At 49.5% G+C, this 26525-nt stretch overlaps 1 protein-coding gene across 3 annotated transcripts in view; it reads left to right on the forward strand.

The window, feature by feature from the left end:
* The window catches only part of DOCK1 (dedicator of cytokinesis 1), a 490751-nt gene that overhangs the window by 372878 nt on the left and 91348 nt on the right, over positions 1 to 26525 (forward strand). For all 3 annotated transcript variants that reach the window (XM_059398805.1, XM_059398806.1, XM_059398807.1), the window contains 2 exons: positions 18831 to 18909; positions 24047 to 24147. In XM_059398805.1, the coding sequence (XP_059254788.1) occupies positions 18831 to 18909; positions 24047 to 24147 (180 nt within the window). The remainder of the gene's footprint in view (positions 1 to 18830; positions 18910 to 24046; positions 24148 to 26525) is intronic.

The following is a 26525-nucleotide window of genomic DNA, read 5'->3' on the forward strand; positions in this document are numbered from 1 at the left end:
TCTTGGCACCATGGCTTGCTTGGTTCCTCTCCGCCCTTGGTGTTGCTCCTCACCTCCCAGCTCTGGGGGCTCCTCAGCGAAGGGGAAGTGAGGGTACCAGCTTGTCCCCTTGTCTCGGGTCTCATTTAATCTGAAGTCAAACCCACGAGGTGGAGCCACCGTCATTCCTGTTTTACAGGCGGTGGAGTCGGGCCTTTTGTTCAAGAGGCGACGAGCCAACAGCCAGCATCCTTCTGCGCCTTGCCCGTGCGCCCAGTTCCTCGTCAGCTCCCGTCTGCTGCTGCCTCCCGGTAGCCATCTGCTGAGCCAGAGGGTTCCTGCCCCTGCAGACCCGCACTTTGACGGACCTCCTCCCCTCTTTAGCACAGAGACATAGGATTAGGAGAAGTGCAGGGAAGAAATAAAGGGGTCATTTAAACAGAGAGAGAGAGAGAGAGGGAGGGAATCTGGCAGGAAGAGCAGAGGCAGATGTGGAGTTTGTGGGTTTTTTGTTTGTTTGTTTGTTTGTTTTTTTTAAATCTATTTCGGGCCTTTCCAGAAGGCTGGCTGGGAAGGCTGGGGCTGTGGACACACAGGGGCTGGTGCAGCCAGAGCACAGTTGTGTAAGTGTGCGAGATGCTCAAGGCTCCCTCCTGCGCGGCCACGTGGCTGCGATCCCATGGGGTTTGATAGCATCAAACCGGACACCATGGAGCCGGATGAAGGACGGGAAACAAGGTCAGAGCCGCGAGTGGGGCTCGGGGCCTGACCCAGAGGCCAAATGAGGACGTTGCTCAAGGTGGAGGGTGTGAGCAGCAGGGGTGAGGAGGCCGACATCGGGACGCACACGGGCCGCAGGACGCACACGGGCCGCTCAGCCAAAGGGAGGAGAACCAAGATGTCAGGTGCCAGGTTCAAACTCTGGCCTCCCCAGTGCCTTTGGGCATTCAGTAGTTCTGGGACTGTTCGTGGAGCTGCCCCTGCTGGGGTGCAAGTGAGTCAGCCCCAGGCCCCGCCAGTAGGAACCTCTCCCCTCTTTTCCTCTCCCTCTGTCCCCTCCCCGCCAGCCCTTCCCCTTGTCACCTGTCTCCCCTGCTCTCCCCTCCCCTCTCGCCCCTCCTCATCCCTCCCTCCCTCCTCTCCCTGCCCTCCCAGCCTCTTAGGTCCTCTCTCGCCTCCTCACACGCCTCACACATGCGCCTCCCTCACAAGTTCTTCCTCTTCCGCCCAGAACAACTGCTGGGGTTCCCCAAGTCTCTATGCTTGGCCTGCCTGCCTTTCTTTCTTTCTTTCTTTCTTTCTTTCTTTCTTTCTTTCTTTCTTTCTTTCTTTCTTTCTTTTCTGCTTACTCTCACATCTCTCTTCCTTGGACGCTCATCTGTCCTCCAGGATTGGTTTATATGTGCGCTCATAGCCTGTTCCAAATATACATCCCCCCTTTGACCTTTTCTCTGATCTCAGGCCTTGCTGACATTTGGGGGACCAAAGCCTGAAGCCAGGGTCTAACTCCTGCAGGGGCCCTCTGAGAGCAGTGCGCACCTCCCTAAACACCGCGGACATGGCGCCCACCTTCGTCTTGGTGCACCGTGTCATCGTGCTCCCCGACCCCACATCCAGCCCATCACCCCTTCTGGACCCGCTCCGGCCCGGCACAGTGTGGGCACTCAGTCCTGATAAAGAATGAGTGGGCGAGAGCGGGACAGTGGGCAGTGGGCCCAAACATAATTTTCTAAGCCATGGGTTGGCAAAGCATCATCTCTGGGCCAGAGTGGTCCTGCCACCGGTGGTGGTGGATGTTTGCGACTCTCAAGCTTAGTTGTTACATTTTCAAATGGTTGAAAACAAAAAGTCAAAGGAAGAATGCTATTTCATGACACACACAAATTATATGGAGGTCAGATTTCAGTGTCCATAAATAAAGTTTTATTGGCACCTAGCCATTTCCCTGCTCATTTGATTTTTGCCTTTGGTTCTTTTTGCTAAAACAGCAGATTCAGATAATTGCAGTCGAGACCATATGGCCCACAAAGCCTAACTTATTTACTGTTTGCTCTCAACTGAACAAGGTTGCTGATCCCTGGTCTGAACCATTTAGCGTGTAACACACCGTGTCAATAACAGACACAGTTATTCACATGCTGTCAACAATGATTAATCTTTTAAAAAATCAATAATCAATCAATAATTCTGATATTAACCGGGGACCTATTATGTAGGAGGTGGGATGAAGGGCCCAGAAAGTGGCTTCCATGTGGATTCTGGCTTCTGGGAGATAGGACCGTTCCCATGGAAGGGAGAGTGAAAAACACCAGCCTCGGGAAGTAATGCAGGTGGCGGCAGCAGGAGCGATACACCGTATTGATACACTGGATCAATGCAGGTGTTGTGGTTGCCAGGTCCTTTGATTATCATTGCGGGAGGCAGAATATAAGTTCCCTGGAGGTGTCCGGATCCTCACCCCTGGATCCTGGGACTGCGTCGTGCTACTTGGTGAGGGGCTGTTCATTACAGATGCAGATGGATGTGAGAAGCCAGGAAAGGCAAAAAGATGGAAGCCTCTGGAGCCTTCTCTAGATCCTCCAGAAAGCGTGCCTCTCTTCTAACCCTTGAACTTTAGCCCAGGGAGACCCGTTCTGGATGTCCGGCCACCAGAGCTGTAAGACCATGCATTTGGGTTGTTTGAAGCCGCTGATAGTAATGTGTACACTCGGGAATATTATATTTGAATTTCCTACTTAAAAACACACGAAGTGCCGGGACTCCTTCTGGTCTCCTTCTGTCGGTCACCCGTCGGCTTGGCTCTCCCTGTCCTTGGCCTTCCCTCTTTCCAAGCTGGGTCAGGCAGGGTCTGGGATTCCAGGTGCTGGCTGTCTGTGACCCCGAGAAGAAAATCAGCACAAAGCTGGAGGGCTGCAGAGTCCCCTTGTTGTAACTTGACATTGGTGAACTTTGTTGTAAGTGGCAGTGCATAAAGATTTTCTTTACCTCAGTGTAAAAAGTCATTAGGCTCGTTGCAGTCCTAATGGTTCTTAACACCTTGGGCAGGTGGGACCACTCGGTGTTTATTCTGCTGTCCCCCCAGTTCTGGAAAAGGCTCTGCTCTTCTCTGTGGAGCTCCCTGGCCCCCTGGGGCCCTCTGTTCCCATTGGCAGTGTCCTGCCCATGGCCCCAGGGAAGGGTCTGTTAGAGCCCATGCTCCAGCCCTTGATGAGGGCTTCCCTGGTGTGCTCACAGCCCACGTCTCATATTCTGGGTGCTCCACATGTCACTGGGTCACCCCATGTCACAGCCCCAGGAACCCCAAAGACTAATCCAATGGAACACTTAACTTACAGGGTGAACAGCAGACACTTCCATAGGTAGAAGATCCAGCTTTCCTAAGTCCCTTTGCTCCAAGCCTGTGGGCGTAAACGGTATGGGGGGTGGGGGTAACATGGTGTCCACGCAGGCTTTCCTGATAGCCTTCCGGAGCTGGGCAGCGCACCCCACGCACAGCTCACCTGGACAGCAGCGGCTGCACCCAGGGCTAGGCCGTGTGCTGCTGCTTCATGTGATGGGCCACTCCTGCGTCCTGGGAAGACTAGAGGCATGGCCTTGGTCTGCAGCCACTCTGCCAAATGAGTGTGACGATGCCCGAGGTGTCCGTTGCCATGAGCGCTCTTGCCCCTCACCCGCTTCCCTGGCCTCCCCACAAGGTCCGCTGCGGTGGGGGTGTCCCGTCCACGGGTGCTTGGTGCTGGAGCGATGTGCCCGTAGTTCCTTTCAGCCCAATATGCACACGCGAAGGCAGCTGCGTGCACTGGTTTTCCTGACGTATCTTCCCTCACCCACTTTGTGATCTATAGAAGGTGCTCCTGTGGTGACCCCAGGCAGCTCAGTCAGATTTCAGGGGGCTTCTGGGTGAGGGTCCCTGGATCTGGACACCTGCCGCCACCCTCACACCTTGTGGCCGGCGTGCCTTGCCTGGGGACAAGGACGGGCATCAACTTGGCTTTTGCCAGCTGCTCTGTGCCTTCCCGCTGGGCAGCCAGAGCCAGCCTCCTGCACCCTTCGAATGCCACCTGTCCGACGCAGAGAGCAAACGGGGGCGCGGGGGTGCCCCTCGCCTGCCAGGCCCCTGCCAGCGTTGCTTGATGCGTCCACTCCCGTCCTTGTGCCGGGTGAGCGGGAGCCTGCTCTTCCCCTCCCGTGCACTTCAGCCCTCAGCCCATGTCCACTGTTTCCCTTGCTGCTGGGTGGTGTCAAGGTCAATTGTGAAGTCAGCCACTGCACGTCTGACTTCCGAGCAGTCCCTCCAAGGCTAGGTGTTGCAGCAGAGGTGAAGGGAGCTGCTTGCATGAAGCTGCTTTTTGGTTCTTGAGGAGGTGGGAGGGGTCCAGAGCTTCATCCTGTGTTGTCACGGGATCTGGAAACAGCCGAAAAGAAAGGCCCTCAAGGCCATCGAGAAGTGTAATGTAGAGGCTGAGAGTAGACCCTTGTGGGAAGGGAATTCGCCTTCTGATGCCTTCAGCCCATGACTCTGAAATGACAATGGGACGGGCTGAGCAGAAATAACCCATCTCAGATTCAGTTGACAAGCTAGCACCAGCCGCATCTCCTGGGAAACGGGAGGCGGCCCTGTCATCTGCCTGTCATCTCATATTGCCCTTAATTGGGCATTCACTAAGCAGCACGCCAATATTAGAATTCAGAAGTGCCCGGAAGGTTGGTTTCCTAAGGGGCAGCTTGAGAAGATGCACCTGTCTGGCCCCCAGCTGAGGCGATGTGTGCGCCTCTTGTCCCGTGCACAGCCCATTTTACAGATGTGGCAGCTCAAGTCCAGTCCAGCCCCAAGACATACCTCTGCAAGGGGCCAAGCCACACTGTTAGGAACTGACCCAAGGCGAGTCTTAGTGCTGTTTTGGGTTTTTACTTTTTCTTTTTCTTTCGATATTCTTAGTCGTTCCTCATTAAAAATGGGAAAGTTACCTGTTCTCTTTGCTACCAGCTTAAAATGAAGGCAAGTCTCAGGCCAAAGGCAGCCACACAGACAGTTAAAAGACAGTTCTTCACCAGCTGGTACAATCATGAAGCCCCAGTTCCCTGTAATTTTCGGTGCTGAGCAAGTATTCTAGAAGCAAAATTCACTGAAGCTTGTAGTCATCATCCGGCCACTAGGATCCTCAAACCAGTGACAGGAACTAGAGCACAGGCTCCAGCTTTAGGCCCTGTCCCTTGAGTCCAGGCTTCTTAGAACCGTAGGGGAGAGGCCCTAACATATTTCAGTTTGTCCACATACCTTACATGGCATTGGTTTCAAGTGGGAGAGCCCATTTCTGTTACCCATTACACTCATTAAGAAGGCCCAAATTTGGGGCACCTGGGTGGCTCAGTGGGTTAAAGCCTCTGCCTTCAGCTCAGATCATGATCTCAGGGTCCTGGGATCGAGCCCCTCATCGGACTCTGCTCAGCGGGCTGCTTGCTTCCTCCTCTCTCTGCCTACTTGTGGTCTTTCTCTCTCTGTGTCAAGTAAATAAAATCTTTGGAAAAAAAAAAAAAGGCCCAAATTTCAAAAAGAGTAATTTCTAACCATTAATATTCTTGTGTTTCTGCTTTTGATCAAATAGGAGAGCCAAAGCACTCCTGTGGAAAGTGGTTTTCCTATGGAGGGCTAGGCCAGCTGATGACTACACTGTATCCCTAAAGTTTGTGCTCGCTGTTGAAGTACTTGAGAGTGATTCGCAGGCCTCCTTACCCTTGGTGCTCACCATTTGCAGGAGCTGTTCTAGATGCTGCACACATTTCATCTCACTGAATCTTTACCACCAAACCAGTAAATGTACTCTTAATACCCATTTCACAGAAGCGGGAAATGCAGAAACCCGCTCAAGGTCTCCAGAGCTGGTCAGTGGCAGAGCCTAGATTTCTTCTCAGGCTCTTCATTCCCTTGCCCCTGCTGTCTGTGCATGCTCAGCTGCCCCCAACACCGAACGAGGCCCAGTTGTCACTCTGGGGCTTCTGTTGTGGGGAAATAACTTCGGCCAAGGTCTTGGAGATGCTGACTTTTCTATCCAGGAAAGAATAAACCAGACCAAATGGCCTTAGTAGTGAAAGGAATTGATTTTAATTTAAAAAGTAGGGAAGGGTTAATTAGAGAAACTGTTGTTAGAGGTAGGACTAGGTAGTAATACCTGTTCTCCTTGAGTATTATTTGACTGAGTAATGGACCACATTCTCGTCTTGGTGGGCTGTGCCTTCTGTGTTGCAGCATATAAACAAATGCGTGTGGCTGTGTACTAATAAAACTTTATTTGCAGAAACAGGCAGCAGGCCAGACTTGGCCCAGAGGCTATAATTTGCCCATCTCCGAGATAGAGTGCTGTTGAACATTGGGTAGGATACTGTTCAATTTTATATGTCCCTGTTGGGGGTTATAGCACAGGTATGGAAGATGTGGTTTCATTATTTAGTGTGCAGGACCACACTCCGCTCAGTAAAGAGACAGCCTCGTCTCTTTCATGTGGATCAGAGGAATTATGTAAATGTGAGGGACTATTTAGGTGCATATTAGGGACTGTATGGGGAAGAAAATCATTATTCGGTTCTTGAGCCCTTCACAATCTGAGTTGCTACACTGAATCCGGTGAACAGATGAGCTTGGCATCAGATGACATCACGAGCTTCGAATAAGGTTATACCTGTTAATAGAAAGTGTCACTCAGTGGATTGCAGACAAGTGGCCTCCTGAAACTGCACTTCATTCTCACAAGACCTGGTTCAGGTTTGTATTTCTAGCTCTGTCTTCTACCCTCCCCTTCCCTATAAGTCTTTCACCTTGTCACAAATACTCAGAACAGCACAGGGGCCACCGAAGGCAAGAATTACGTGATGACAGCCTGTCCTTCTGGGCTTAGTCTCAGGCTGCAAGAAAGTGGGAGTAGGGCCCAGGAAAACCAGTCTGATTCTGAGGTTTGTGTCCCTAAGGGATCAGTGAGGGTCTCCAGGGCCCTCCTCCTTCGAGGATGTCGGTGTGGGTGGAGCCATGAATAGCACGCCTTGTCCGTCCTATGGTTTTGTTATGGACAAAGGGTCCTGCAGGTATGATGAACAGTAATAATTAGCCTTAGATAGGAGTTATCCAGGAGGGCCTTGTGTAATCATGAGAGCTCTTTGAAAAGAAAGAGTTTCTCTGGCTTGCAGTAAAAGAAAGAAGCAAGGAATTTGAAGCAGGAGAAGCACACCACATGCCCTTGCTGATTTGAAGATGGAGGGACCGTGGGAGAAGGAATGCAGGCAGCCCCTCAGAGCAGACAGTGGATCCCAGCTGAGAGTCAGCGAGGAGACAAGGAGCTCGCACGCACAGGGACCTCAGACCACAAGGATGGCTTCTGCCTGCAACCTGGATGAGCTGGGGAGACAGGAGCCGTGGATCAGAACGCAGCCTGGTCCACACCTTCACCTGGGCCCTCTGTGAGCTTTAGCAGAAAACCCTGCTGACCCTCCAGGGAATTCTGACCCACAGAACAGTGAGATAATTACTGGGCATTGTGTTAAGCCACCAGGTTTGTGGTCATTTGTTACGCACAGAGGAAAACCTTCTAAGATGGTGGCCTTCCCCATAGGAGGCTCCTATTGTGCTGGGAGCCAGGGGTGAGCTACAGTCCAGCGGTGACACCTGTCTCTGGTACCGTTTAGAAAACGGTCTCAGGATCTGAGCACAGACTTCACCAGGTCACCCATCTCCATCCATCTGGGGAAGTTAACCCCTTCCATCAAGGTCTCGGAGCTGCTCTCCGTCGACAAAGATGGTTGAGGAAATCACCATACACTCAACAGCTGAGTGGTGAGAATTCTGAGCCACAATAGAATCAAAGAACTAGAATCTCTCAGTTGTAACATTTTCTCTTTTTCTAACATCTTGTCAACAGCTGAACATTCATGAACATTGGTCTCCTAATTTTTCCTGTACCTTCCTTTGGATGCCTCTTCTGAAACCAATAAGAGAGGAGAAGTCGAGGCCTTCGTCTCTAGTATCATTCTCATATTCCCCAGAGTAGCTGCCAATCAATCACTAAACAGCTAGTACGGCCCAGGCCCTTGACAAACACGGACTCCCTCTAGTCTCTCCTACCCACCAGGAAAAGCAAGTTCAGAGTCCTTTATTTACTTGCCCAAGGTTGCACAGACTGTATGTGGGAAACATGACTTGGGCACAGAGCTCAAGACTCCTGCTTCTCTCCACTGCCCACCTCGTGCTTTTCTCCATGGGGATACACCACAGGGAGAGGCCTAGCTGGCCTCTTGAGAAGGAAACTAAACCAGGAGTGAGTAGAAGTAGAAAGTAGCCAAACACCAGCAAAGATGGGGAAACGTGTAAAACCTCACCCACTGCCAGGTAGTCACTTTCAGAACATTCGTGAGCACCTAGGCCCCCGACAGGGCAAAAAATGGTGACCCAGTTTTTAGCCTGTAATACACGAGCCTAAAGCAAATTACATTCATTTGCTAAATGATGGCAGTGCCCTTTAGCAAGTCTCGAAAACGAACCAGAATAAATTCCTCGGCATGGCTGGGATATTCCAAGCATGAAATAACTGGAAAGCTTTCCCCTTTGTAATTATCCTAGATTCTCTTTAGAATTTCTGCCTTGAACCCTACAGTTGGCTCAAGGCCTCCGACCACTTAATTTTTCCCTGGGCTCGCTAGATGGATTCAGTTATACTGTATTTTATTTTATACAAGATACATTGCTTGGTGCTACAGGGAGTAAAGATTCAGCACAGATGGGCCATCAGTGGGCTCACAGTAGATCTGGGACACACCATGTCTGTGACCACTGTCGTGTGTGGAGTCAAGTGAGAAGTGACATACGGGGCCATAAAGGACTTTGGGTGGATGGTTATTGCCATTATTATTTCTGTTTACTTATGTTTATGCTTATTTATTAACGGCCCATCTGCTCCCAGAACAGATCTGAACAATCTTATTCTTTGAGAAGCAGAGGCCAGAGTTTCTTGTTTCTAAGAACACGTGCGTGCGTGCGTGTGTGCGGGTGTGTGTGTGTTTATGTGTGTGTGAAATTGTGGAGCCGAATCACACTGATGGTAGAGTTATAGACGGAGAAATCATGGTCCCCACTGCTGCAGTTTCTGGAAATGTCTCGTTCCTTTCCTTCTCATGTTTTCTTTCTTTTCTGTGGTAAAATATATGTGACTTAAAATTCCCCATTTTAACCGTGTATACAGGTATAGTTCATTGGCATTAATTACATTCACAATGTTGTGCAACCATCACCAGGGCTTATTTCCAGAATGTTTCATCACCAAACAGAAACTTCAATGCCCCACGCCCGCCCTCCCCTTCCCAATCCCATATTTGGAACTCGGAAAATACTGCGGTGACAGGTGCTCTTCCGCACAGCCTTACGTAGACTGCGTGGGCCTCGGCCCCAAGGACGGGGCAGTGGTGACCCCGTGCTCTGCTTGCTCTGTGCTCTTGCCCGCCTCTCGCCCGTGCGGCAGATCCACCCGTGGTTCCCATGGTCTTGGGAAATTTTTCCTGTGCCCATGGTGCTCCTAAATCCATCAGCACTTTATCTTGTGATGTGGACAAAGGGAAGCCAGGAGGGTTGGGAGGAAGAGGAAGGTAAGAAGGAGGAGGAAGCGAGAGAGCAGAGGGAAAGGATGGCTTTCTGATCTTTAAAACTTGCCCCTGAGCTAAGACTGCTCCTTGAGACATGCTTGGTGCCCTAGAGATGGAAGTGGCAAGGCCCTGCCTGCTTTGGATTCTAAATCCCTTGTATCCCAAACTCTGCTTCGGAGCTTGAAGTAACCTCCTCCCAAGTAAACATTCAAGGGGGTTGTCTGGGGCCTTTTTGATCAACACGTCGTCTTTTCTGATGACCGAGAACCAGGTGTGAGCCCCATTCCCAACCGTCTACAGGCAAAAAATTCTCCAAAACCCTGTAAAGGATGATCAGAATAGAATCACAGCTTCCAAGGGATGGCAGAATGTTCCCTCAAGAGCCAGGTAACGTGGCAGGCACGGCTGCTCAACACTGCTCCTGTAGGAAATAGCCACAGAAAATCCCTAAATGAGTGGGTGTGGCCGTGTTCTAATAATACTTTATTTATAGCACCAAACACTTAGGAGGGTGGCTACCATGACCAGAAGCAAAAGCTGACAAGCGTGGCTGAGGATGTGGAAACATTGGCATCCTTGGGGGTTGTAGGTGAAACAGCAGGTCGTGCAGCCGCTGGGGAAGACCGTGTCATGGCTCCTCAGAACGTCGATAATAGAATTCCCACATGGTCTGGCAAGTCCACTTGTGGGAATACACCGCAGAGAATGGAAAGCAGGGACGTGAACACACCTGTGCACCCGTGCTCTCCACAGCATGATTCACGGTAGCTGAGAGAGGGTCGCCACCCAAGTGTCCGTCTGCGGTTGAGCAGAGAAATGAAATGTGGGCCATTCGTAGCATGGAATGTTCTTCAGTCTTTAAAGGAAGGACATTCGGACAGTGCGGCAGCACGGATGCACCCAGAAGACCCTGTGCTCACTGAAATAAGCCGGTGACAACAGGACAAGTCCTGTTTGAGGTGCCTAGATCATTCTGACTCTGGACAAAGGAAGTAGAACGGCGGTTGCCAGGGAGGGGAGCGCGGGGAGTTGTTGCTTTTTGAGTTCAGAGCTTCTGTTGGGGAGGAGGAAGGTTCTGGAGGTGATGGTTCCACGGCAGTGTGAATGGGCTCGATGGCAATGAAGTGTCCACTTACAAATGGTTAAGATGGTAAATTTATGTCATATGTATTTTACCAGGGTTTTTAAAAATTTTCTTTTATTAAAAGAACTTTATTTGCAAAAACAGGCTGTGGGGCTTAGTTTGCTGCTCTGAAGCCTGGGACAGGGTGGGGATTGTAGGCAGTGTAAGAAACAGAATTCCAACCAGTGAGCTCGGTGAGAATTAGCTCAAGTGGGATGTGCATCCAGCTGGTCTCGATGTAGAGAGAGCCATACTGTACGAGTTACGAGGGCTTTGGTGCCAATCACAGGACACCTGCTGGGCTGCGGACACAGGACTCTGTGAAAGCCTCGTGTCGTTGCTGTCAACAGCCCATTTTACATAGGTGAAGACTGAGGCTCTAGGGGCAGAGTGACCTGCTCAAAACCATGCAGCTCATTAGTGGCAGGGATGTGTCTGAGCTCTAGGTAGCAGCATGGGGCACCGTGTGCCCTGATGCTGGGAATGGCCCCGAAACCCTTCGGAAGGCTGGCCCTCTCAGCGGCCACGGTGTGTAAGAAGGGAGCCTCATGAGAGTGTCGCACACCCTTCCTGTAAAGCGCCTTAAGCATCGGAGGTCTGAAACCTGGCAAGAGGGGACTTAGGAAATACTATCATGATCACATAAGCAATCTGAAAAGGCTACATACTGTATCACGCCAACTATAGAATATCCTGGAAAAGGCAGAGCGGTGGAGACAGCAGAAGGACGCGCGGTGGTCAGAGGCTCAGTGGGAGGAAGGGTGGGAGAGCGCGGCTCCGAGGGTGTCCCGGGCGGTGTAGCCCTCAGCAGGGTACCGTGATCCTGAGTTTCCGTTGTCACATGTGTCTCCAAACCCGCAGGTTGTTCACAGGAGTGTGCCCTCCCACCGACCACGGACTTGGGGCGTAACTGTGACCGTGCGCATTCGTCCAGAGAAGGCTGTGTAGCCCCAGTGCAGTGCAGGACACTGACCAGGGGAGGCAGGGGACATCCGGGAACCTCTGACCTCTACGCTCCATTTTGCTGTGAACCTACAGCCACTCTCTAACGTTTTAGGCCCTTAAGGAAACACTAATAATAACAATAACGTGAAAGGGTTTGGATGGGAAAAAGACGAAACGCTCAGAAGGTGATAATCATTGAAGCCCAGGGAGGGGGGGACATGAGTTCCTTATGGGGTCTACTGTTGTACGTGCCTGGAATTTTCTGGAATATATTGTAAAGCAAAATAATTTCTGGGATTTATTTGTATTCTGCTGAGAACGCTGGCTGGGCTTCCTGAGGAAGGCTGTGCAGTGTGGGCGCCGGTCCTGGGCTTGGCTGAGCCTGCCGTGCCCTTCTGGGGCCATGTGCTTTTGCCTCTTGGAGCCTTTTGGGTAAAATACGAGGTAATTCATACCCCGCCGGACTTGGGTGCATTAACTGGCACAGTTTTTACGAAGTGACAGAAGTCACTGGGAATATACAAGGCACTCGGTGAGTGCTCACCAGCAAAGCCGCAGAGGTGAGGGGTGGCCGGGCATGGCCGAGCTGGGTGGGTCTCCGCCACCATCAGGGCTTCTCACCTGCAGCCCACTGTGGTAGTAGCTCCTTAGCCATAGTCCTGTTTTGGTGGGACCTGGACACAGAGTATGTCCCCAGAGTGGTGGGACGGGGACCCCGTGCCACGGATGTCTGCCCTGGGAACCCACACAGCAGGGGTGATGTGGCCTCAGCCCTGAGCGGCCAGTCCCTGGGAGCCCCTGCATCCCACGAGCTGAGCCTGCTTCCACCAGGGCTGGCCAACGTGATGGTTCACAGCACTTTGGACTTTAGTTCAGAGTTTGACGGATGCTAAAGCCTGAAAGGAAAAACGAATCAGGCCATCTCGACAAAAGGAAACACCTCCAGTGTGTTGGGGAGACCATGGCACCTGCCTCTTTGGACTTTACTGCTCTTTCCCTGCTTGAAGTCACTGCCGTGGGCTGCACCCCAGCCTTCCCAGCCTCCCGCAGTCCGACCGCCGCCGATCCTTCCAGCCTCTTCCCTGGAGGCTCTCTTGACATTGGTCTTCCCACCATCTCCCAGATCACACATGTGAGCCGAGGTCCCAGCCAGGCCGCCTTCCGTGTTCCGCGGCTCACGTGCGATCCCAGGGTCTTGCTAGGACGCCACTTCTTGTGCACGTGTGGTCGTCACTGCCCGTCCAGGCTCCCGATGGAGGAAGCGGCTGATCCCATTTGGTCCCGGCCTAGACCGGAGCCTCTGCGGTGTGTGGCTGTGCTCACGGGCCGGTCGGTGGCGATGACCCGGTCCTTCTCTCGCTGTGCCGGCCGGCTGAAGTGATGTTCTCTGCATCTGCTTATCACGTGCCCCCAAGTCCTCCCTCCTTCCCAGCATTCCTGAATTCTGTGGAAATCATTTAAAGGCATATTTAATCACTTTAAATTTTTTTCCTTTCTTCCATTTGTTTCGGGAAAACATTTTGTTAAAAGGTGCTTCCCCCCCGCCCCCAGAGCATCTCTTGTCTTAATGCCAGAGGTGTTTAAATGCCCTCGTGGTGAACTGTACGATCTAATTACGGAACTTAAAGTGAGTTTAGGAAAGGAATGAAATACCCCGCAGGTTCACTGCCTGAGAACAGGGTTTTGGGTTCCACTGGAAGTTCACTGGCTTTCTTTCTTGCTGTTTTTCCCGGTGTCGTAACGAGGCACCTCATCTTCCAGTTTTATTGGCAGCAAACACCGGGTAACAGTGAGGCTAGAAAAGCCCGAGGCTCCATCATGATAAAGTCATTTTAGCGACTGTAATTGTGCCAGGAACTTGTAATAGTTAAATTGGTTCCTGATTATGTTCCACTTGCTAAGCCCTCTCCACTCAATTAACACATAAGTATTTAGGACTCTGATACTTTTATTGCTCGGCACACACTGCTTTCCAATAGGCAGCTTATCGGGCAGGGCCCCCATGGGAGCCCACGCGGCTTCCGAGGCCCTTTCCGTGCAAGGACAGAGCAGGATGTGGCCCCAGAGGCAAGGCCTGCAGGACTTTTCTGGTGAAATGCTCATGTTTGAGGGGCTTGGATCCCCGCAGGTGCCTCCTGCCACTGAGCTCCACGTACCCAGCGGGTCTCCCAAGATGGGTATCGAAGTGTAGAGCTCCATGGCATGTCCTCTCCAGTCTGCCAAACGCCACTTAACATTCTGTAAAGTGTTGGTGGAGGTCATGGTGTTAAAATGACTTTAGACTATGTGGTGATAGCTCTGTGTTACCTTTAATCTCTACGTTAAAAAAAAAAAAAAAAAACAACAACAAAACCCTTACATTCAAAGTTCACAGTTCAGAGGTATCTCAGTTAGTACTTCCTTTGCTGGTTGAAAATAGGAGAATCTCAAGGACATGAGTCACTTTCTGAGGGTCCTGGAGCAAAATGTTTACATGGACATGAAGAAGATAGACCAGTAGATAGATAGATGATTGACAGGTAGATGAGAGATGGCTAGAAAGACTTTTCTGAAGGTCTCATAGCTAAATGTTTACATGGATGTGAAGAGATGGGTAGATTGATTGATAGGGAGGGAAAAAGAGAGAGTGAGCAAGAGATAACAGATAGATGATAGATAATGGATAGAAAGAAGTGAATCCAGACTGTAATTGGTTGTGTGTGTGGACAAGAATCCAGCTCATATCTGACACCGTTAGGAATTACAGTAGGCATTTTATTTCTAGTGGGAGCTCACTGTGTTTAAGTGTCCACATAGAAGAGAAGGAAGTCAGGAAAACGTCCTGTTTGTTTTAGTTGTATGAGGTTTGGGAACAAACTCCATCTCACACTGACCCCTAAATGTTTGAAAATGGGAACATTGTAACAAGATCGGTAAAGGGGATGACTCTGACTTTGGGGAGACGGGAATCAGTTACCAAGAAGCGTGAGATCAAGTCCTTTCCTTGCGGCCATTAAAAATAAAATTTGCAGTCATTTGCTTTGAGTAATTTGAGTGTCTTAGAGAAAAGTGCATCTAGACCTTATGGCTCTTTAAGTCTTTTCGAGATGACATAATTTGCCTGTGTTTCGCTCTACATTATTTATTTGTAGGTTTGGTTTCATCTTCCAAGATTTTAGGTTATAAATAAAGCCATTCAAAGATTAAAAATGATTGAAAATAACTCTATTAAGTACAGGCTCACACTTTTTCTTAATCATTTGACCACATGGGACAGCCTCCATGGAAGCATTTCATTCTCACACCATTAGCTTTGTTTTCAGAAATTACTTAATCCTCCCGGCTGGGAATAGACATAACTTGTTTGGCACACGGACTTATGAATCTTCTTCCCCCGAGCACCTCACTTTTCTGGCAGAGTAGAAGCAATGCCGGTCTGTACCGTTTCCGCCTTCCATTGCCCGCAGTCTCTACCCCCTGCAGCGTCTCACGGCCGTGTTCTTGGAAGCTCGGACATGAGGAACATTATGCATGGCCTCTCCTCCTTGTGTCCTGTGCTTGTGTACAGTAATATTGAGTGGGGAGGGTGGATTCTCTCTCTGCACTAGGGCGGGCTCGGGGTGTGTTTATTTGTTTTTGTTTCGTTGTATTCGGCTGGTGCCAGTCCTGGACACACCACAGGCTCTGAGAGATCTGTTAGTGTGGGTAGAGACCAAAGGTTTCTTAGATCAGAACACTTGAGAATATTCATGGTGCTGAAGGGGTCCTTTAAAATGCTCTAGGGGATCCTGATATGTAAGTGACAAGGGTCCTGTCATCAGGAACAGGTTCCAGTGGTGGAGAGGCGAAGGGAGAACCAGCTCTAGGTGTGCAGAGAAGAAAGAGAGGACCAGCTCTGGAGGTGGAGAGAAAGAGGAAATGTAGGACTAGCTTGAGAAGTGGAGAAGAGAATCAGGACCTGCTCTGGGAGGTGGAGAGGAACATGAGGGGACTAGCTAGGGAGGTGGAGAGGAGAAGGAGGGAGCAGTGCCCACTGATAAATGCCAAGTGTCTAATGAGAAATTTGGTTAATGAGAAACTCAAAACAGCAGAACCCCACCGTGGACAATCTACTCATGGATATCAGGGGCTACTGACTATTCTAACCTCTCTGTGCCCTCTGATTTGGGTTAGAGTCTGATCTTCTGAACCACACACCCATCTATCCATCAATCTGTCTGTCCATCCAGCCATCTGTCCGTCTGTCCATTCATGCATCCATGCATCCACCCATCCTTTCCTATGACAGACACCTCGGGGGCTTATGAAACCATGCTGGATCCTGACGTAGCATCACAGGCACAGGAATGAATAAGCAGACAGGACTATTTGGGAACCGTTTGGAGGGCTTCCCTGTCCCTGAGCCCAGCTCTAGCAGTCACCAGGACCGCAGAGCCAGCCCATTCACATTGCCCCTTGAATAAAGGATTTGATCTTGAGCGATGTGGAACCCGCCTGAGCTCCTCTTGCAGACTGGGAAGGTGTCCCGCTGTCCAGTCGCTCAGCTTAGCTCGCAATCCTCTCCATATTCCTCTGTGTGACTGACAGCAGATTTTTATGCATAAGCTTCTCATGTGATTTTCTTATTTCTTCTCTCTAATTTGACATTTATTAGAAATAACCTATGAATTGTAGCAGATAATAGATGTTCTTATGTAAAAGTTAACCCCTGTTCATGTTTCTTTTTCCCTAGTTGGGTCAATGGTTCATCCTCAGAGGGCCTTGGCATGGCTCAGCTTTTGATCCCATCATGTGTGGGCTCTGGGGTGTATATAATTTATGGGTCCCGGCTGGTTCTGTGGGCCTCGAGGCAGAGCCTGAGCAGCTCGCCCTTGTTGATGGCGCTAATGACTGTTTTCATTTGGTCTTCCCTTTAGTTGTCCTGCTACAACTCTCACTCTGTGTTAGTTGCTTCTTGTCCTTGCCCTTTAAAAAACTTAGAGTGAATCTAAGTTACAGAATCTCTCAGCCCCGTACTTTCTCAGCTGTCGGTTCATTACAAAGTTTTTATTTGGCCTTCGTATTATTTCAGCACGGCATATTTTTTTTTAAAGTCATTTTGAGAAATACCTTTATTTAACTGACTGAAATTGTTCCAGAGCTTAATTAGAAGGAGCACATTGCAGTTGTTTGGGTGCTGTCTTGAGGCAGAATCATTGCCATGTAATAATTACGCATGTTCTAGTGAACTTGCCTTTATTGTCCCGGAGGGCTGGTGGGAGGGGCTTCCTTCAAGCTCGGAAGGACCCCGGGGGACCCTAGTCAACAGCTGAGTTCTAAAACTGAAGGAAAAATTACAAGGTGGTCAGTAGCCCAGGGTTTTGTGCTGCGTGAGAGCCCCTCTCTAACGACAGGGAGTGGTCCCACACCACTGACACTGGCTGCTGGGGTTAATGCCTGTGCGGGTCCCCAGATGCTCTCAGAGCATAATTGCTGGGGGTCAGATGGATAAGGCAGACCATTTTCTCTTCAGGCTTGCATCTTGTGCTTCTGAGGGCTAACCCTGGCCCAGGAGACCCCAGCCCAGGCCTGGAGGGCTGATGAGGCTTGCCGGGTGTACTCTAGATACAAGACCCATCCTAACTTGAGTGATTTTTATCCTGGTCCTCTATTAATTCATCAAGACACCCTTAGTGCCCTGTGTTCAGTTTTTCCCAATAAATCCCAAATTTCAGCTGTAAGAGCTGCTTTTCAATTTAACTAGGCCACCTGTAGTCATATTTTCTGGCAACCCTCTGGCTGTGAGATGCTGCTGTCCCTTCTGTGCCCCTGACTAATGGACAAGGCCAGGATCCCCACACCCCTCCACTCAGAGTCACTTAAAACACGGATGCCTCCTTTTCGGTTCTATTTAATGTCCCCAGGGAAGAATTCTGGTAAGTCTGACCACAGTTTTCTTCAGCAGCTGCAATGGCAGACTCCGTCCCGGCCCTTTTGTCACACCTGTTTGGGCCCTGGATCCAACCGATCAGTCCGTTAATGAGATGCTGTCTGCAAACCTCCTTTCTTGGAGTTGTCTGAGGATGTGAGACGCTGAAGTGCTGGGCAGGAGGTGGGGGATAGAGACCTCCTTAAAGCCCCAGGCAGAAAGCCCCTTTCTTCCCCCTCCCAGGTGCCTGGCCTTCAGTGGACTCAGGGACACTCTGGCACGGGGAGCTTCTCCAGGCAGGCATAGCTAAAGAAAACGTGCTTTCGGAGATCCGGAGAGCGCTGGTTCCTGGGAAGTAACCTAGATTTTTCTTACACTCTCTGGCTGCTTCCTGCTGCCTAAACAGAGGAAGTGTAATTAAGTTTATTATCTGTGACCTAATGCTAGTTCTCCATGCATCCTGCCTTTGTGCAGAGGGAGAAGGGTCCTTTAAAAAGGAGTATCTGGACGGAGCTATATTATTGTGAGCACTCAGGGACAATAAAAGTAATCTGCAGGTCGCACAAGCTGGGGGAAGGCTTAGACCTCCGGGGTCATCTGTAACCCGTCAACACAGACAAGCAAAAGTCCAGGTATTAAAGGATGTAATAGTTTGCTCTGGGTGCTTAAAATTGTCCGTTATCAGTGGATCAATGCATTGAAATTCCTGCTAACCTTCTTGTCAAATCGCTTATGCATCTACCATAGCTTTTTTATTTTTTTTAACAAGTCGTTAGTTACCAAAATCAACATGTGGATCAGAGGATGAAGTAAGCTGTACCTCCAGGTAGTCACCAGACCGTGCCACACCTGATAGGTGGTGTATCACAGCACTTTCAAATGCTTACCTGTAAAAAGCCTGCAAAGCAAAGACCAGTTTAATAATGTTCCATGAAGACATGGTGACTTGACAGGAGGCTTTAATTATCACCTTTTCCTTTCTTTTAAAAAAAAATTGGGTTTTTTTTTTTTAGTGATACTTTTCATATGTTACTTTCAGATGCTAGCATTTTGGTCTGTTTCTTTTATTCTGCATGTGCTGATTTCCTTGATCAATTTGGAGCACATATGCGTATAATTCTCTGGGCTTTTTATTGGCACAACCTCATAGCTTTTCACAGGACTTCGAGCGCTCACTTTCCAGACAGACGCGGGCTGTGTCTCATTGAAATGCCAAGCTGACAGAGGTGCCGAGCCTAAGTGTGTAATTATGTAATTTTCTCTTGATCTTTTCAGAGTCTTCCTGCGAGCGATTAATCAGTATGCAGATATGCTGAACAAAAAATTTCTGGATCAAGCCAACTTTGAGCTACAGGTAAGAGAAGAGGTAGACGTGCCCTTTGTTGGGAGATATGCTAAAACAAATTGCTGGTCGGAGCCAATATCTTGGATTTCTAATCCCCGAACTTAATTGGTTTCCCATGCAAGGTATGGAAATGGAATTTACAAGATGTACTATTGGAACCCGAGGACTGAAAATTATGCCTTTGGAGTATTTGCTCGATTAGCAAGGAGGGAGATGGAGCGGTTTCAGAGCAAAAGTAGGAATCAGAGTGACACGTAGGGAGTGAGCAGACAGGCCACCCACGTGTGTTGTAGCAGAGAGGCTGACTCAGACCCATACTGTCCACACGTTGGGAGGGGGGGCTCTGCAGACGGGGCCAAGCGGGTTTGCATCCCTGAGGTCTGCTGGCATTGAGAACGGGGTTCTCTGTGGGTGCTGCCTGCAGGGGTCTTTCCTTGAACAGACCCTCCCCAGACCCTCCCCCACGTGGCTCTGGGTTGCGTCAGCCCATCTATGGGTTTGGGCCCTGTTTCTTCAGTGCTTGCCGGGAGAGGCGGGGGAGGGAGAGGGAGGCTGTGTTGTGTGTGTATGTGTGTGTGTGTGTGTGTGTGTGTGTGTGTGTGTGAATGATAAGGATTGATGTTGCCTGGCATGATTTACCACATCTGGAGTTTGTGACTTTCAGTTTCATTGCACTCTGGGTGTATAATAATGATCTATCTGCTAATGATGATTTTTTTTTAATTACGCAGTCTACTAAAGTTTGTTAATTTAAAAAAAAAAAAATCCAGATGTAAATGGTACTAGTTTCCCTGGGCAGGACTCTTCATTGAGATGGAACCCATGCCTGTATTTCCTTAATAATTTTTAAATGGTAAATGTCTGTTCTATCTATGCTGTGGAATATAAGTGTATATTAATGTATCAAGAACTGTAGATCTAAAGTGTTACTATTTTTATTTTTTACAATATTAAGGATGGTATCATTTGCTCTGCTTAATGCTTATTTTCCCACATCCTAAAATACAGGTCTATGCTCATTGTAAAATATTCAGGCACTGAAAACCAGCACATGAGGTGAAATATGAAAGACCCCTCCTCACCCTTTTCCCCTCTGCGGAGTGACTTTTAACTAACTGTGGGCGCTTCCTGATACCTAGTTAAGCATTCATCCAGACCTGTGCATGCTTTCTTTTGGCTTTTAACGCTAATCGGATTATATTCTGTACTTTTTGCTCTGTTCCGTCACACTTAGCGATGTATATGTACGAGTGTTTGTGCAGGCCCTCCTGCACGGAGGACCTCCGCACCGTGCCGGGTTGCCCCTGCTGCAGGCAATGCCCCTCTGTGCTGCATTGCTGTGAACGGGCTCCTGGAATGGTAGCTGCCAGGCGGAGTGGTAAGAAAGTGTACGTGAACGGACACTGATACATTATCCTCTGTAGCAATTTACAATCCCATCAACCTTCTTTGAGAGCAGCCACTCTCTAAAACCATCTCCAGGACCAATTTCTTTAAAATTGTTGTTTCTTATTTTTGTTGGAATTTCTCTGATTGCTACTTAGGCTGAGAATACTTACTGTCTGTGTGATTTCTACTGTGAACTGACTGATCTTTCCCTATACTCATTTTTCTATTGGGCTATTTGTCTTTCTTTTTTCTAAGTTGAAATTTGTAATACAGCCTAGTCATGGGTTTAGGCTTATCATATAGAAATTTTTAATTTTTCTGCAGTTGATTCTGTCATTTCTTTTAATGCCGCTTTGGTTTTATGTTTTGCTTGGCAAATCCTTCTTTGCCTCAGCGTTATAAAGGTAACTTTTTTTACATAGTTAGTATGTGCTAACTATACTTTATAATTCTGCCTTTTTTACAAAAACTTCCTGATGATTAATTTACCTGGAATTTTTTTGTTAGTGTTAGAGCTAAGAGTTTAAACTTCAGTTTTCCCCATATCATTTCATGAATAGATTTAAAATGCCACTGTAAAAACGGTGATTTAAAACACCACCGTAAAAAACACAATTGCATGTGTGTGTGTGTGTGTGTGTGTGTGTGCGCGCGCGCGCGTGTACGCGTGTGCATCCATTCAATTCCCTGCGTTATTACCTTCTGGTTTTACATACCCTGCTAGTAGAGCCAGGACTTCCCCATTAGTTTGCCATTGCAAAACCATCTTGGTTTCTTTTTTGTATTTCCTTTCCTTTCCTTTTTTTTTTTTTTTTTTTTTTTTTTTTAAGATTTTATTTGTTTATTTGACAGAGAGAGTGCACAAGCAGGGGGAGTGGCTGGCAGAGGCAGCGAGAGCACCAGGCTCCCCGGAGCCCAACATGGGGCTCGATCCCAGGACCCTGAGATCATGACCTGAGCTGAAGACAGACCCTTAGCCAACTGAGCCACCCAGGCACCCCTTTTGTATTTCGTTTTTCCATACGAAATGCAAGAGCAGCTTGTTATCCTTACTTTTTCAAAACGCTGCATTTACTTATTGGGAAGCCATTGAGTTTACAAATAAATGAAGGGGAACTGATACAGGATGAGGGGGAGTACTTCGCAGTATTCCTTTTTTCCCATCCCATACAGGAGTATTTAGGTCGTCTTTTTGTGTCCTTCATTAGGGTTTTCCATTTTACCCCTATGAGCCTCACGCCGTCCTCGCTGGGTAGATTGTCGTGCTTCGGAAGAGTGGCTGCTGTGAGTCTGGGCTCCTTTTCCCCAGCGTGTCTGTTGTTGCTGCTCTTGTGCACGGTTTCCTGAGGAAGGACCCGAGGCTGCTTCCCTCACGCGTACACACCTTGGTGGCCCAGTGTTCTATGGGCCAACATAGCACCTTGGCCATTGGGGAGCGTGAAGTAGTACATTGGGCCTGCCATTCCAGCCAGCAGCAGCCGCCCCTGCCCACCCTCAGGTGGAGGGCTTGGGTGTCGTACGGCGGCAGCGGCCTTCAGTGTGAGCTCCGGGGAGCTGGGGCTCCGACGGGCTCCGACGGGCACGCTGCTATGTTCTTACACCGTTGTGTTCACCGCACAGTTCTGTCCACTGACGCCTCCTTCTCCCTGAACTCATCAACCCTGAGGGCTGCCACCTGCTTCCCCTTCGGTGTCCCCGAGCTCCAGCCCAGCCTGCCTCCCGTTCCTGGCAATACAGCACAAAGGACTCTCATCCAATAGCCCCCAGTGTTATAATGCGTATTTCCTACAAACAGGAACTTTCTCCTGCATAACTACTGTAAAAGGACCCACACCAAGCTCACATTATTACTACCGCCCAGTGCTCAGACCCTGTTCAAGGTCGGACACCCCAGTCACAGCTTGGCATACCTCAAATCACGCAGGACATGCTGTTTCTTGGCTTGTATTTTTATGTGATTTTTTTTACGACCTTTTTGTTTTTTAAAGATTTTTAATTTTTTAAGAGAGAAAGTTCACAAGACAGTGAGCACGAGCAGGGGAAGGGGAGAGGGAGAGAGAGAAAGAAGCAGACTCCCTGCTGAGCAGGAAGCCCCACATGGGCTCCATCCCGGGACACCCCACTCGAGACTGTCCGTCACGTTTAACCCATGGCTTTGTGCGAGTCTCTGCACCGCATCCAGGAAGCAGGGGCCCCGCGCTTACTTGGATAATTCTGCAGCAATCAAACGAGCTGCTGTGCTACTGAAGAAAGTGCCCCGTGCATGAAAAGTGTTCGGTAAATGGAAGACCACACATTCTTACAACTAGGCTCTAAAATCCCACTTACTTCACAGGTGACCAAAAATAGAGTCGCTACTGTTTATTTTTACATAGCCTTTTGCAACTGTCTCATTTGATATAATAAATATTTTTCCTATTTGGTAAACGAGAAAACCCACACCCCCAGGTTTCTTCTAAAGATTGTGGAAGCCTTTCGAGCTTGGCCGTGTGATGGGAGCTCTGTCCAGGCTCTTTCCCTCCTGGGAGCAGGTGGAAGCCCCCCCACCCCGCCCCAGACTGTCGTCTGGAACAAGCTTGGTGGGTGTAGGAATTACGTGTAAAGGCCAGGAGTATGTCCAAATCATCACTGTTTGTGATCCAAGAATTCTTCCTGAGTCATGATGTTCTTGACCTGGTCTTAAGCACTGATCCAACCAGGGCTATTAGTTCCATGACTTTAAGAATCCACACATGATGATGCTGTTAATTAATTTTAGCGGGGAGGGGCAGAGGGCTAAGGGGAGAATCTCAAGCAGACTCCCCGTGAGCAGGGAGCCCGACGCAGGGCTCGATCTCAGTTCCCTGAGATCACGACCTGAGCCCTTATCAAGAGTCAACTGACTGAGCCACCCAGGTGCCCCCATAATGACACTGTTAAGATAGTAAATCTAGGTTACTGTGTTCAAGTAGACTGAGCTTCCACAGGTCAGAGCTTTATAACAAAATTATTTCAGGGGCTTCTGGGTGGCTCTGCCTTCGGCTCAGTCATGATCCCAGGGTCCTGGGATCGAGCCCCGCATCGGGCTCTCTGCTTGGCAGGGAGCATACTTCCCTTCCTTTCTCTCTGCCTGTCTCTCTGCTACTTGTGATCTGTGTCAAATAAATAAATAAAATCTTTTAAAAAAAGCATTTCATAGTAAATCATCTGTTAAGCCATGTATCACCTGTAAGTCTTTGAAATATAAAATGTTCAAAGTTTTTCCAACTCACTTTCTTAGTTATCTAGTGTTTATGGACATTTTTGGTACCCGAAAAAGTCGTAAATCATAGAAATCTATATACTAGTAAGGAAGGGGCTGCACGATGCCCCGGTAACAGGAACCAACATTATCTTGTCCTTACTGGTTGCTCCGCAGCCCCCCAGGCCCCCCGCCCAAGCCTCTCCCCTGTTCACACCTGTGACCCTCTGGCAACCCCAGGAGACGGACCCTGTGAGACTCCCCTTTTACCTCTCAGGAAACCAAGGCCCCAGGAGATTAGATTAGTTGCCCAAGGAGGTGGCAGAGCTAGGATTTGAGCACGCGCGCTGGGACCTCGGTGCCCACACATGGCTGTGAACCACACCGTGGCCGGCTGGCTCACCACCTGCCTAGAGTGGGTGTGGATTTCTAAACATTTAAGAAGAGTGTGCAGGAAGATGAGGAACGCCTCCGAGCGTCCTGAGACCCACTAGTAAGCTATCCGGCACTCAGCATTTCCCCTTTTTTGGTTTTCAGCTTTGGAACAATTACTTCCACCTGGCTGTTGCTTTCCTCACTCAGGAGTCCTTGCAACTGGAGAATTTTTCAAGTGCGAAGAGAGCCAAAATCCTTAACAAGTAAGTCTGCGTCCAGCCCTGAAATCGCGGGCAGGAGCCTGCCAGTCTGTTAGCATCATTTCTGGGTCAGGTCTAAACCAGCTGGGTGTGCACCTGGAGATGTAATCCTCCTGTCCTGAAAGGTCGGTTCCAAATCCCGACTCTGGTGCTGCCTTTTCTGGCCCACAGATCAAGATCTAAAACTGCAGGGTTCATTCTGGTGAGTTCTAGTCATTGTCACTCACCACCGCTAGCACCACCCAGAATGGGAGTTTCAGGAGATAATCACTTCTGCTCTGCACCGTCCTGATGTCTTTCCACATGTGCTTTTCTTTATTGTCTGCTGTGCAATGATCCTTCGAGAAAGGAAGCATCTCGTGCAAGCGGTTGGCACAGTTGAGATTGTTGAAGAACGCCGTTAGAGTGAGAGCTGCCCAGGGTCTCCTCCTTTGAGGTTACCCAGGTCCTGCTCGAGGTGGGAGATCCAAACGGCTAAACTAGTTCTTGGGTGATCCTAACCTCTCAGGAGCCCTGCGTCGCTGCCTTGGTCCTTCAGTTCTGAATCCTGCCATGCTTTCTGTCCTTGGGTGCCCTGGAGGGTCTTGCCACCTCTCTGCCTCAGTTTCCCTAACTTCTCTCTCTGAGCACCCCTTTCATAAATACTTGACAGAGTTCTCTTGCTGCTCCCATGTCTCCGTGTCACCGGATCCTATGTGTTGTTTCATAATTCCTCTGCCTTACATTGACTTTTCTAAGACTTTGTCCCTCCCTGACATTGGGGACTCCAGAGGGAGTCTCAGAAGATGGCAAAAGCACGGCTCAGCGCCCCTCATGCTCTCTGAGCACGTCTCTCACTTGCTGGCCTCACCAATAGCACGTCATCCCTTCAAAGTGAGAATTATGTCAGCAAATATTTATCGAACTTGTACGCCAGTGACTTTCTAAGCGCTCCGAGTGCAGTTTTCATATATCATCATTAAAACCAGAACAGAAGTTGTTCATTGGATTCCCTTTTCATCTTTAACTTTCCAGAAGGGAAGGTGAAACATGTTTGAACAAGTCACATGGCCGGTGCTACACGCCCAGTCATTCTAACCCAGGCAGTTCTGAACCAAGATGTTCACCCGCCGGTCACTGCTGGCTGGGAAGGCGGGCTCTGCCTACACGCAGACCATGTGGGGTCTGACTGCCAGCCCTGGCTCTAGAGACAGACGCCAGGTGGCACCTTCTGGGGACTGGCTCCGTCGGGAAGCTTCCACTTTGCCAAATTTACATCTTCTCAGGGCTCATGTGAAGTTAGGGATGGAACCTGGTGGCTTTCTCTGCCCTTGTTTCGATGTGCTCATGGTGGAAATTTCCATAGTAGAGGCAGAGATAACTCGCACGCTCTGAGCACCGAACAGCTTACTCACAGTCAGCCCTGGGCACCGTGGAATGACAGCTAGGACGTGGCAGGTGGATTTCGTGTGTGCGGGGGTCGCTGTGCGGTGAGGTTGGAATCCAGACCCAGCTCCAGCCGGCAGCACAACCCATTCTCTGCCAAGCGCACAGCGTGGCCAACCCTTCAAGATGCCTGTAGGACAAGAGAATTTAAACCAGAAATCTGTCTTAAAAGAGCTGCATCTCCTGTGAGGTTTTTAGAGTAAAACCATTGATTCCGAGCTTTCTCCAGGCCAGGGCCAGGTGTCTCTGTGCCGGGCCTCCTTTTGGCCTGCGGATGTTAACAGCCTAAGCTAAAGCCACGTCATACATGCATTGTCCACACAGGGTCCTCAACTGCCAAAGAAAACACTTGCTTCCCACATAGCCCTGTGCCTTCAAAGGGTTCAAAGCCAAGGAAAATGAAACATGGCCAGCTGGTGTCTCCCTTCCAGAGATGCAGGGCTTCCAAATGGAGCTTTGAGTCTTCTCTTCCTCATAACCGTGGCAAGGAGAGACTGCAGATTTTCCCTTTGAAATTTTCTCATGGATTTCCCCAAGGGGGAGTGGGGAACCCAAGCGTTTTAGAAATTGTCTTTGCAAGACTCTGGCAGGACGGCCTCAGCCCCTTATACGCCCTGAGGGACCCTCTCCCAGGGACCTAGGCTCAGTGTGTGGCCGTGATGGGCCACCAGGCAGAAGTGTTCTCTGTCGGAGACAAGCGCCTGTGGGCTGGGAGGCCGTGTGCCTCAGACATGTGGCCGGTTCACCTGTGCTTCTTGTACTCATCATGCCTCTGTCTCTACCTTAAACACTTTATAATCAATGTGCCATTTTAGTTCTAAATACCAAAAGCTACATAAGACATATTTGAAGTCATCCTACCCACATGGTTCAATTTCCCCAGTGCCTAGAAAGGTTTTAATCTGCTTCCAGTGGTTCTAGTGAAAAGGGATCATGTGCCTGTCCCGTCCGTGCTC

This window comes from Mustela nigripes, chromosome 4 (assembly GCF_022355385.1).
Source record: "Mustela nigripes isolate SB6536 chromosome 4, MUSNIG.SB6536, whole genome shotgun sequence".
Classification (NCBI taxonomy): domain Eukaryota; kingdom Metazoa; phylum Chordata; class Mammalia; order Carnivora; family Mustelidae; genus Mustela; species Mustela nigripes.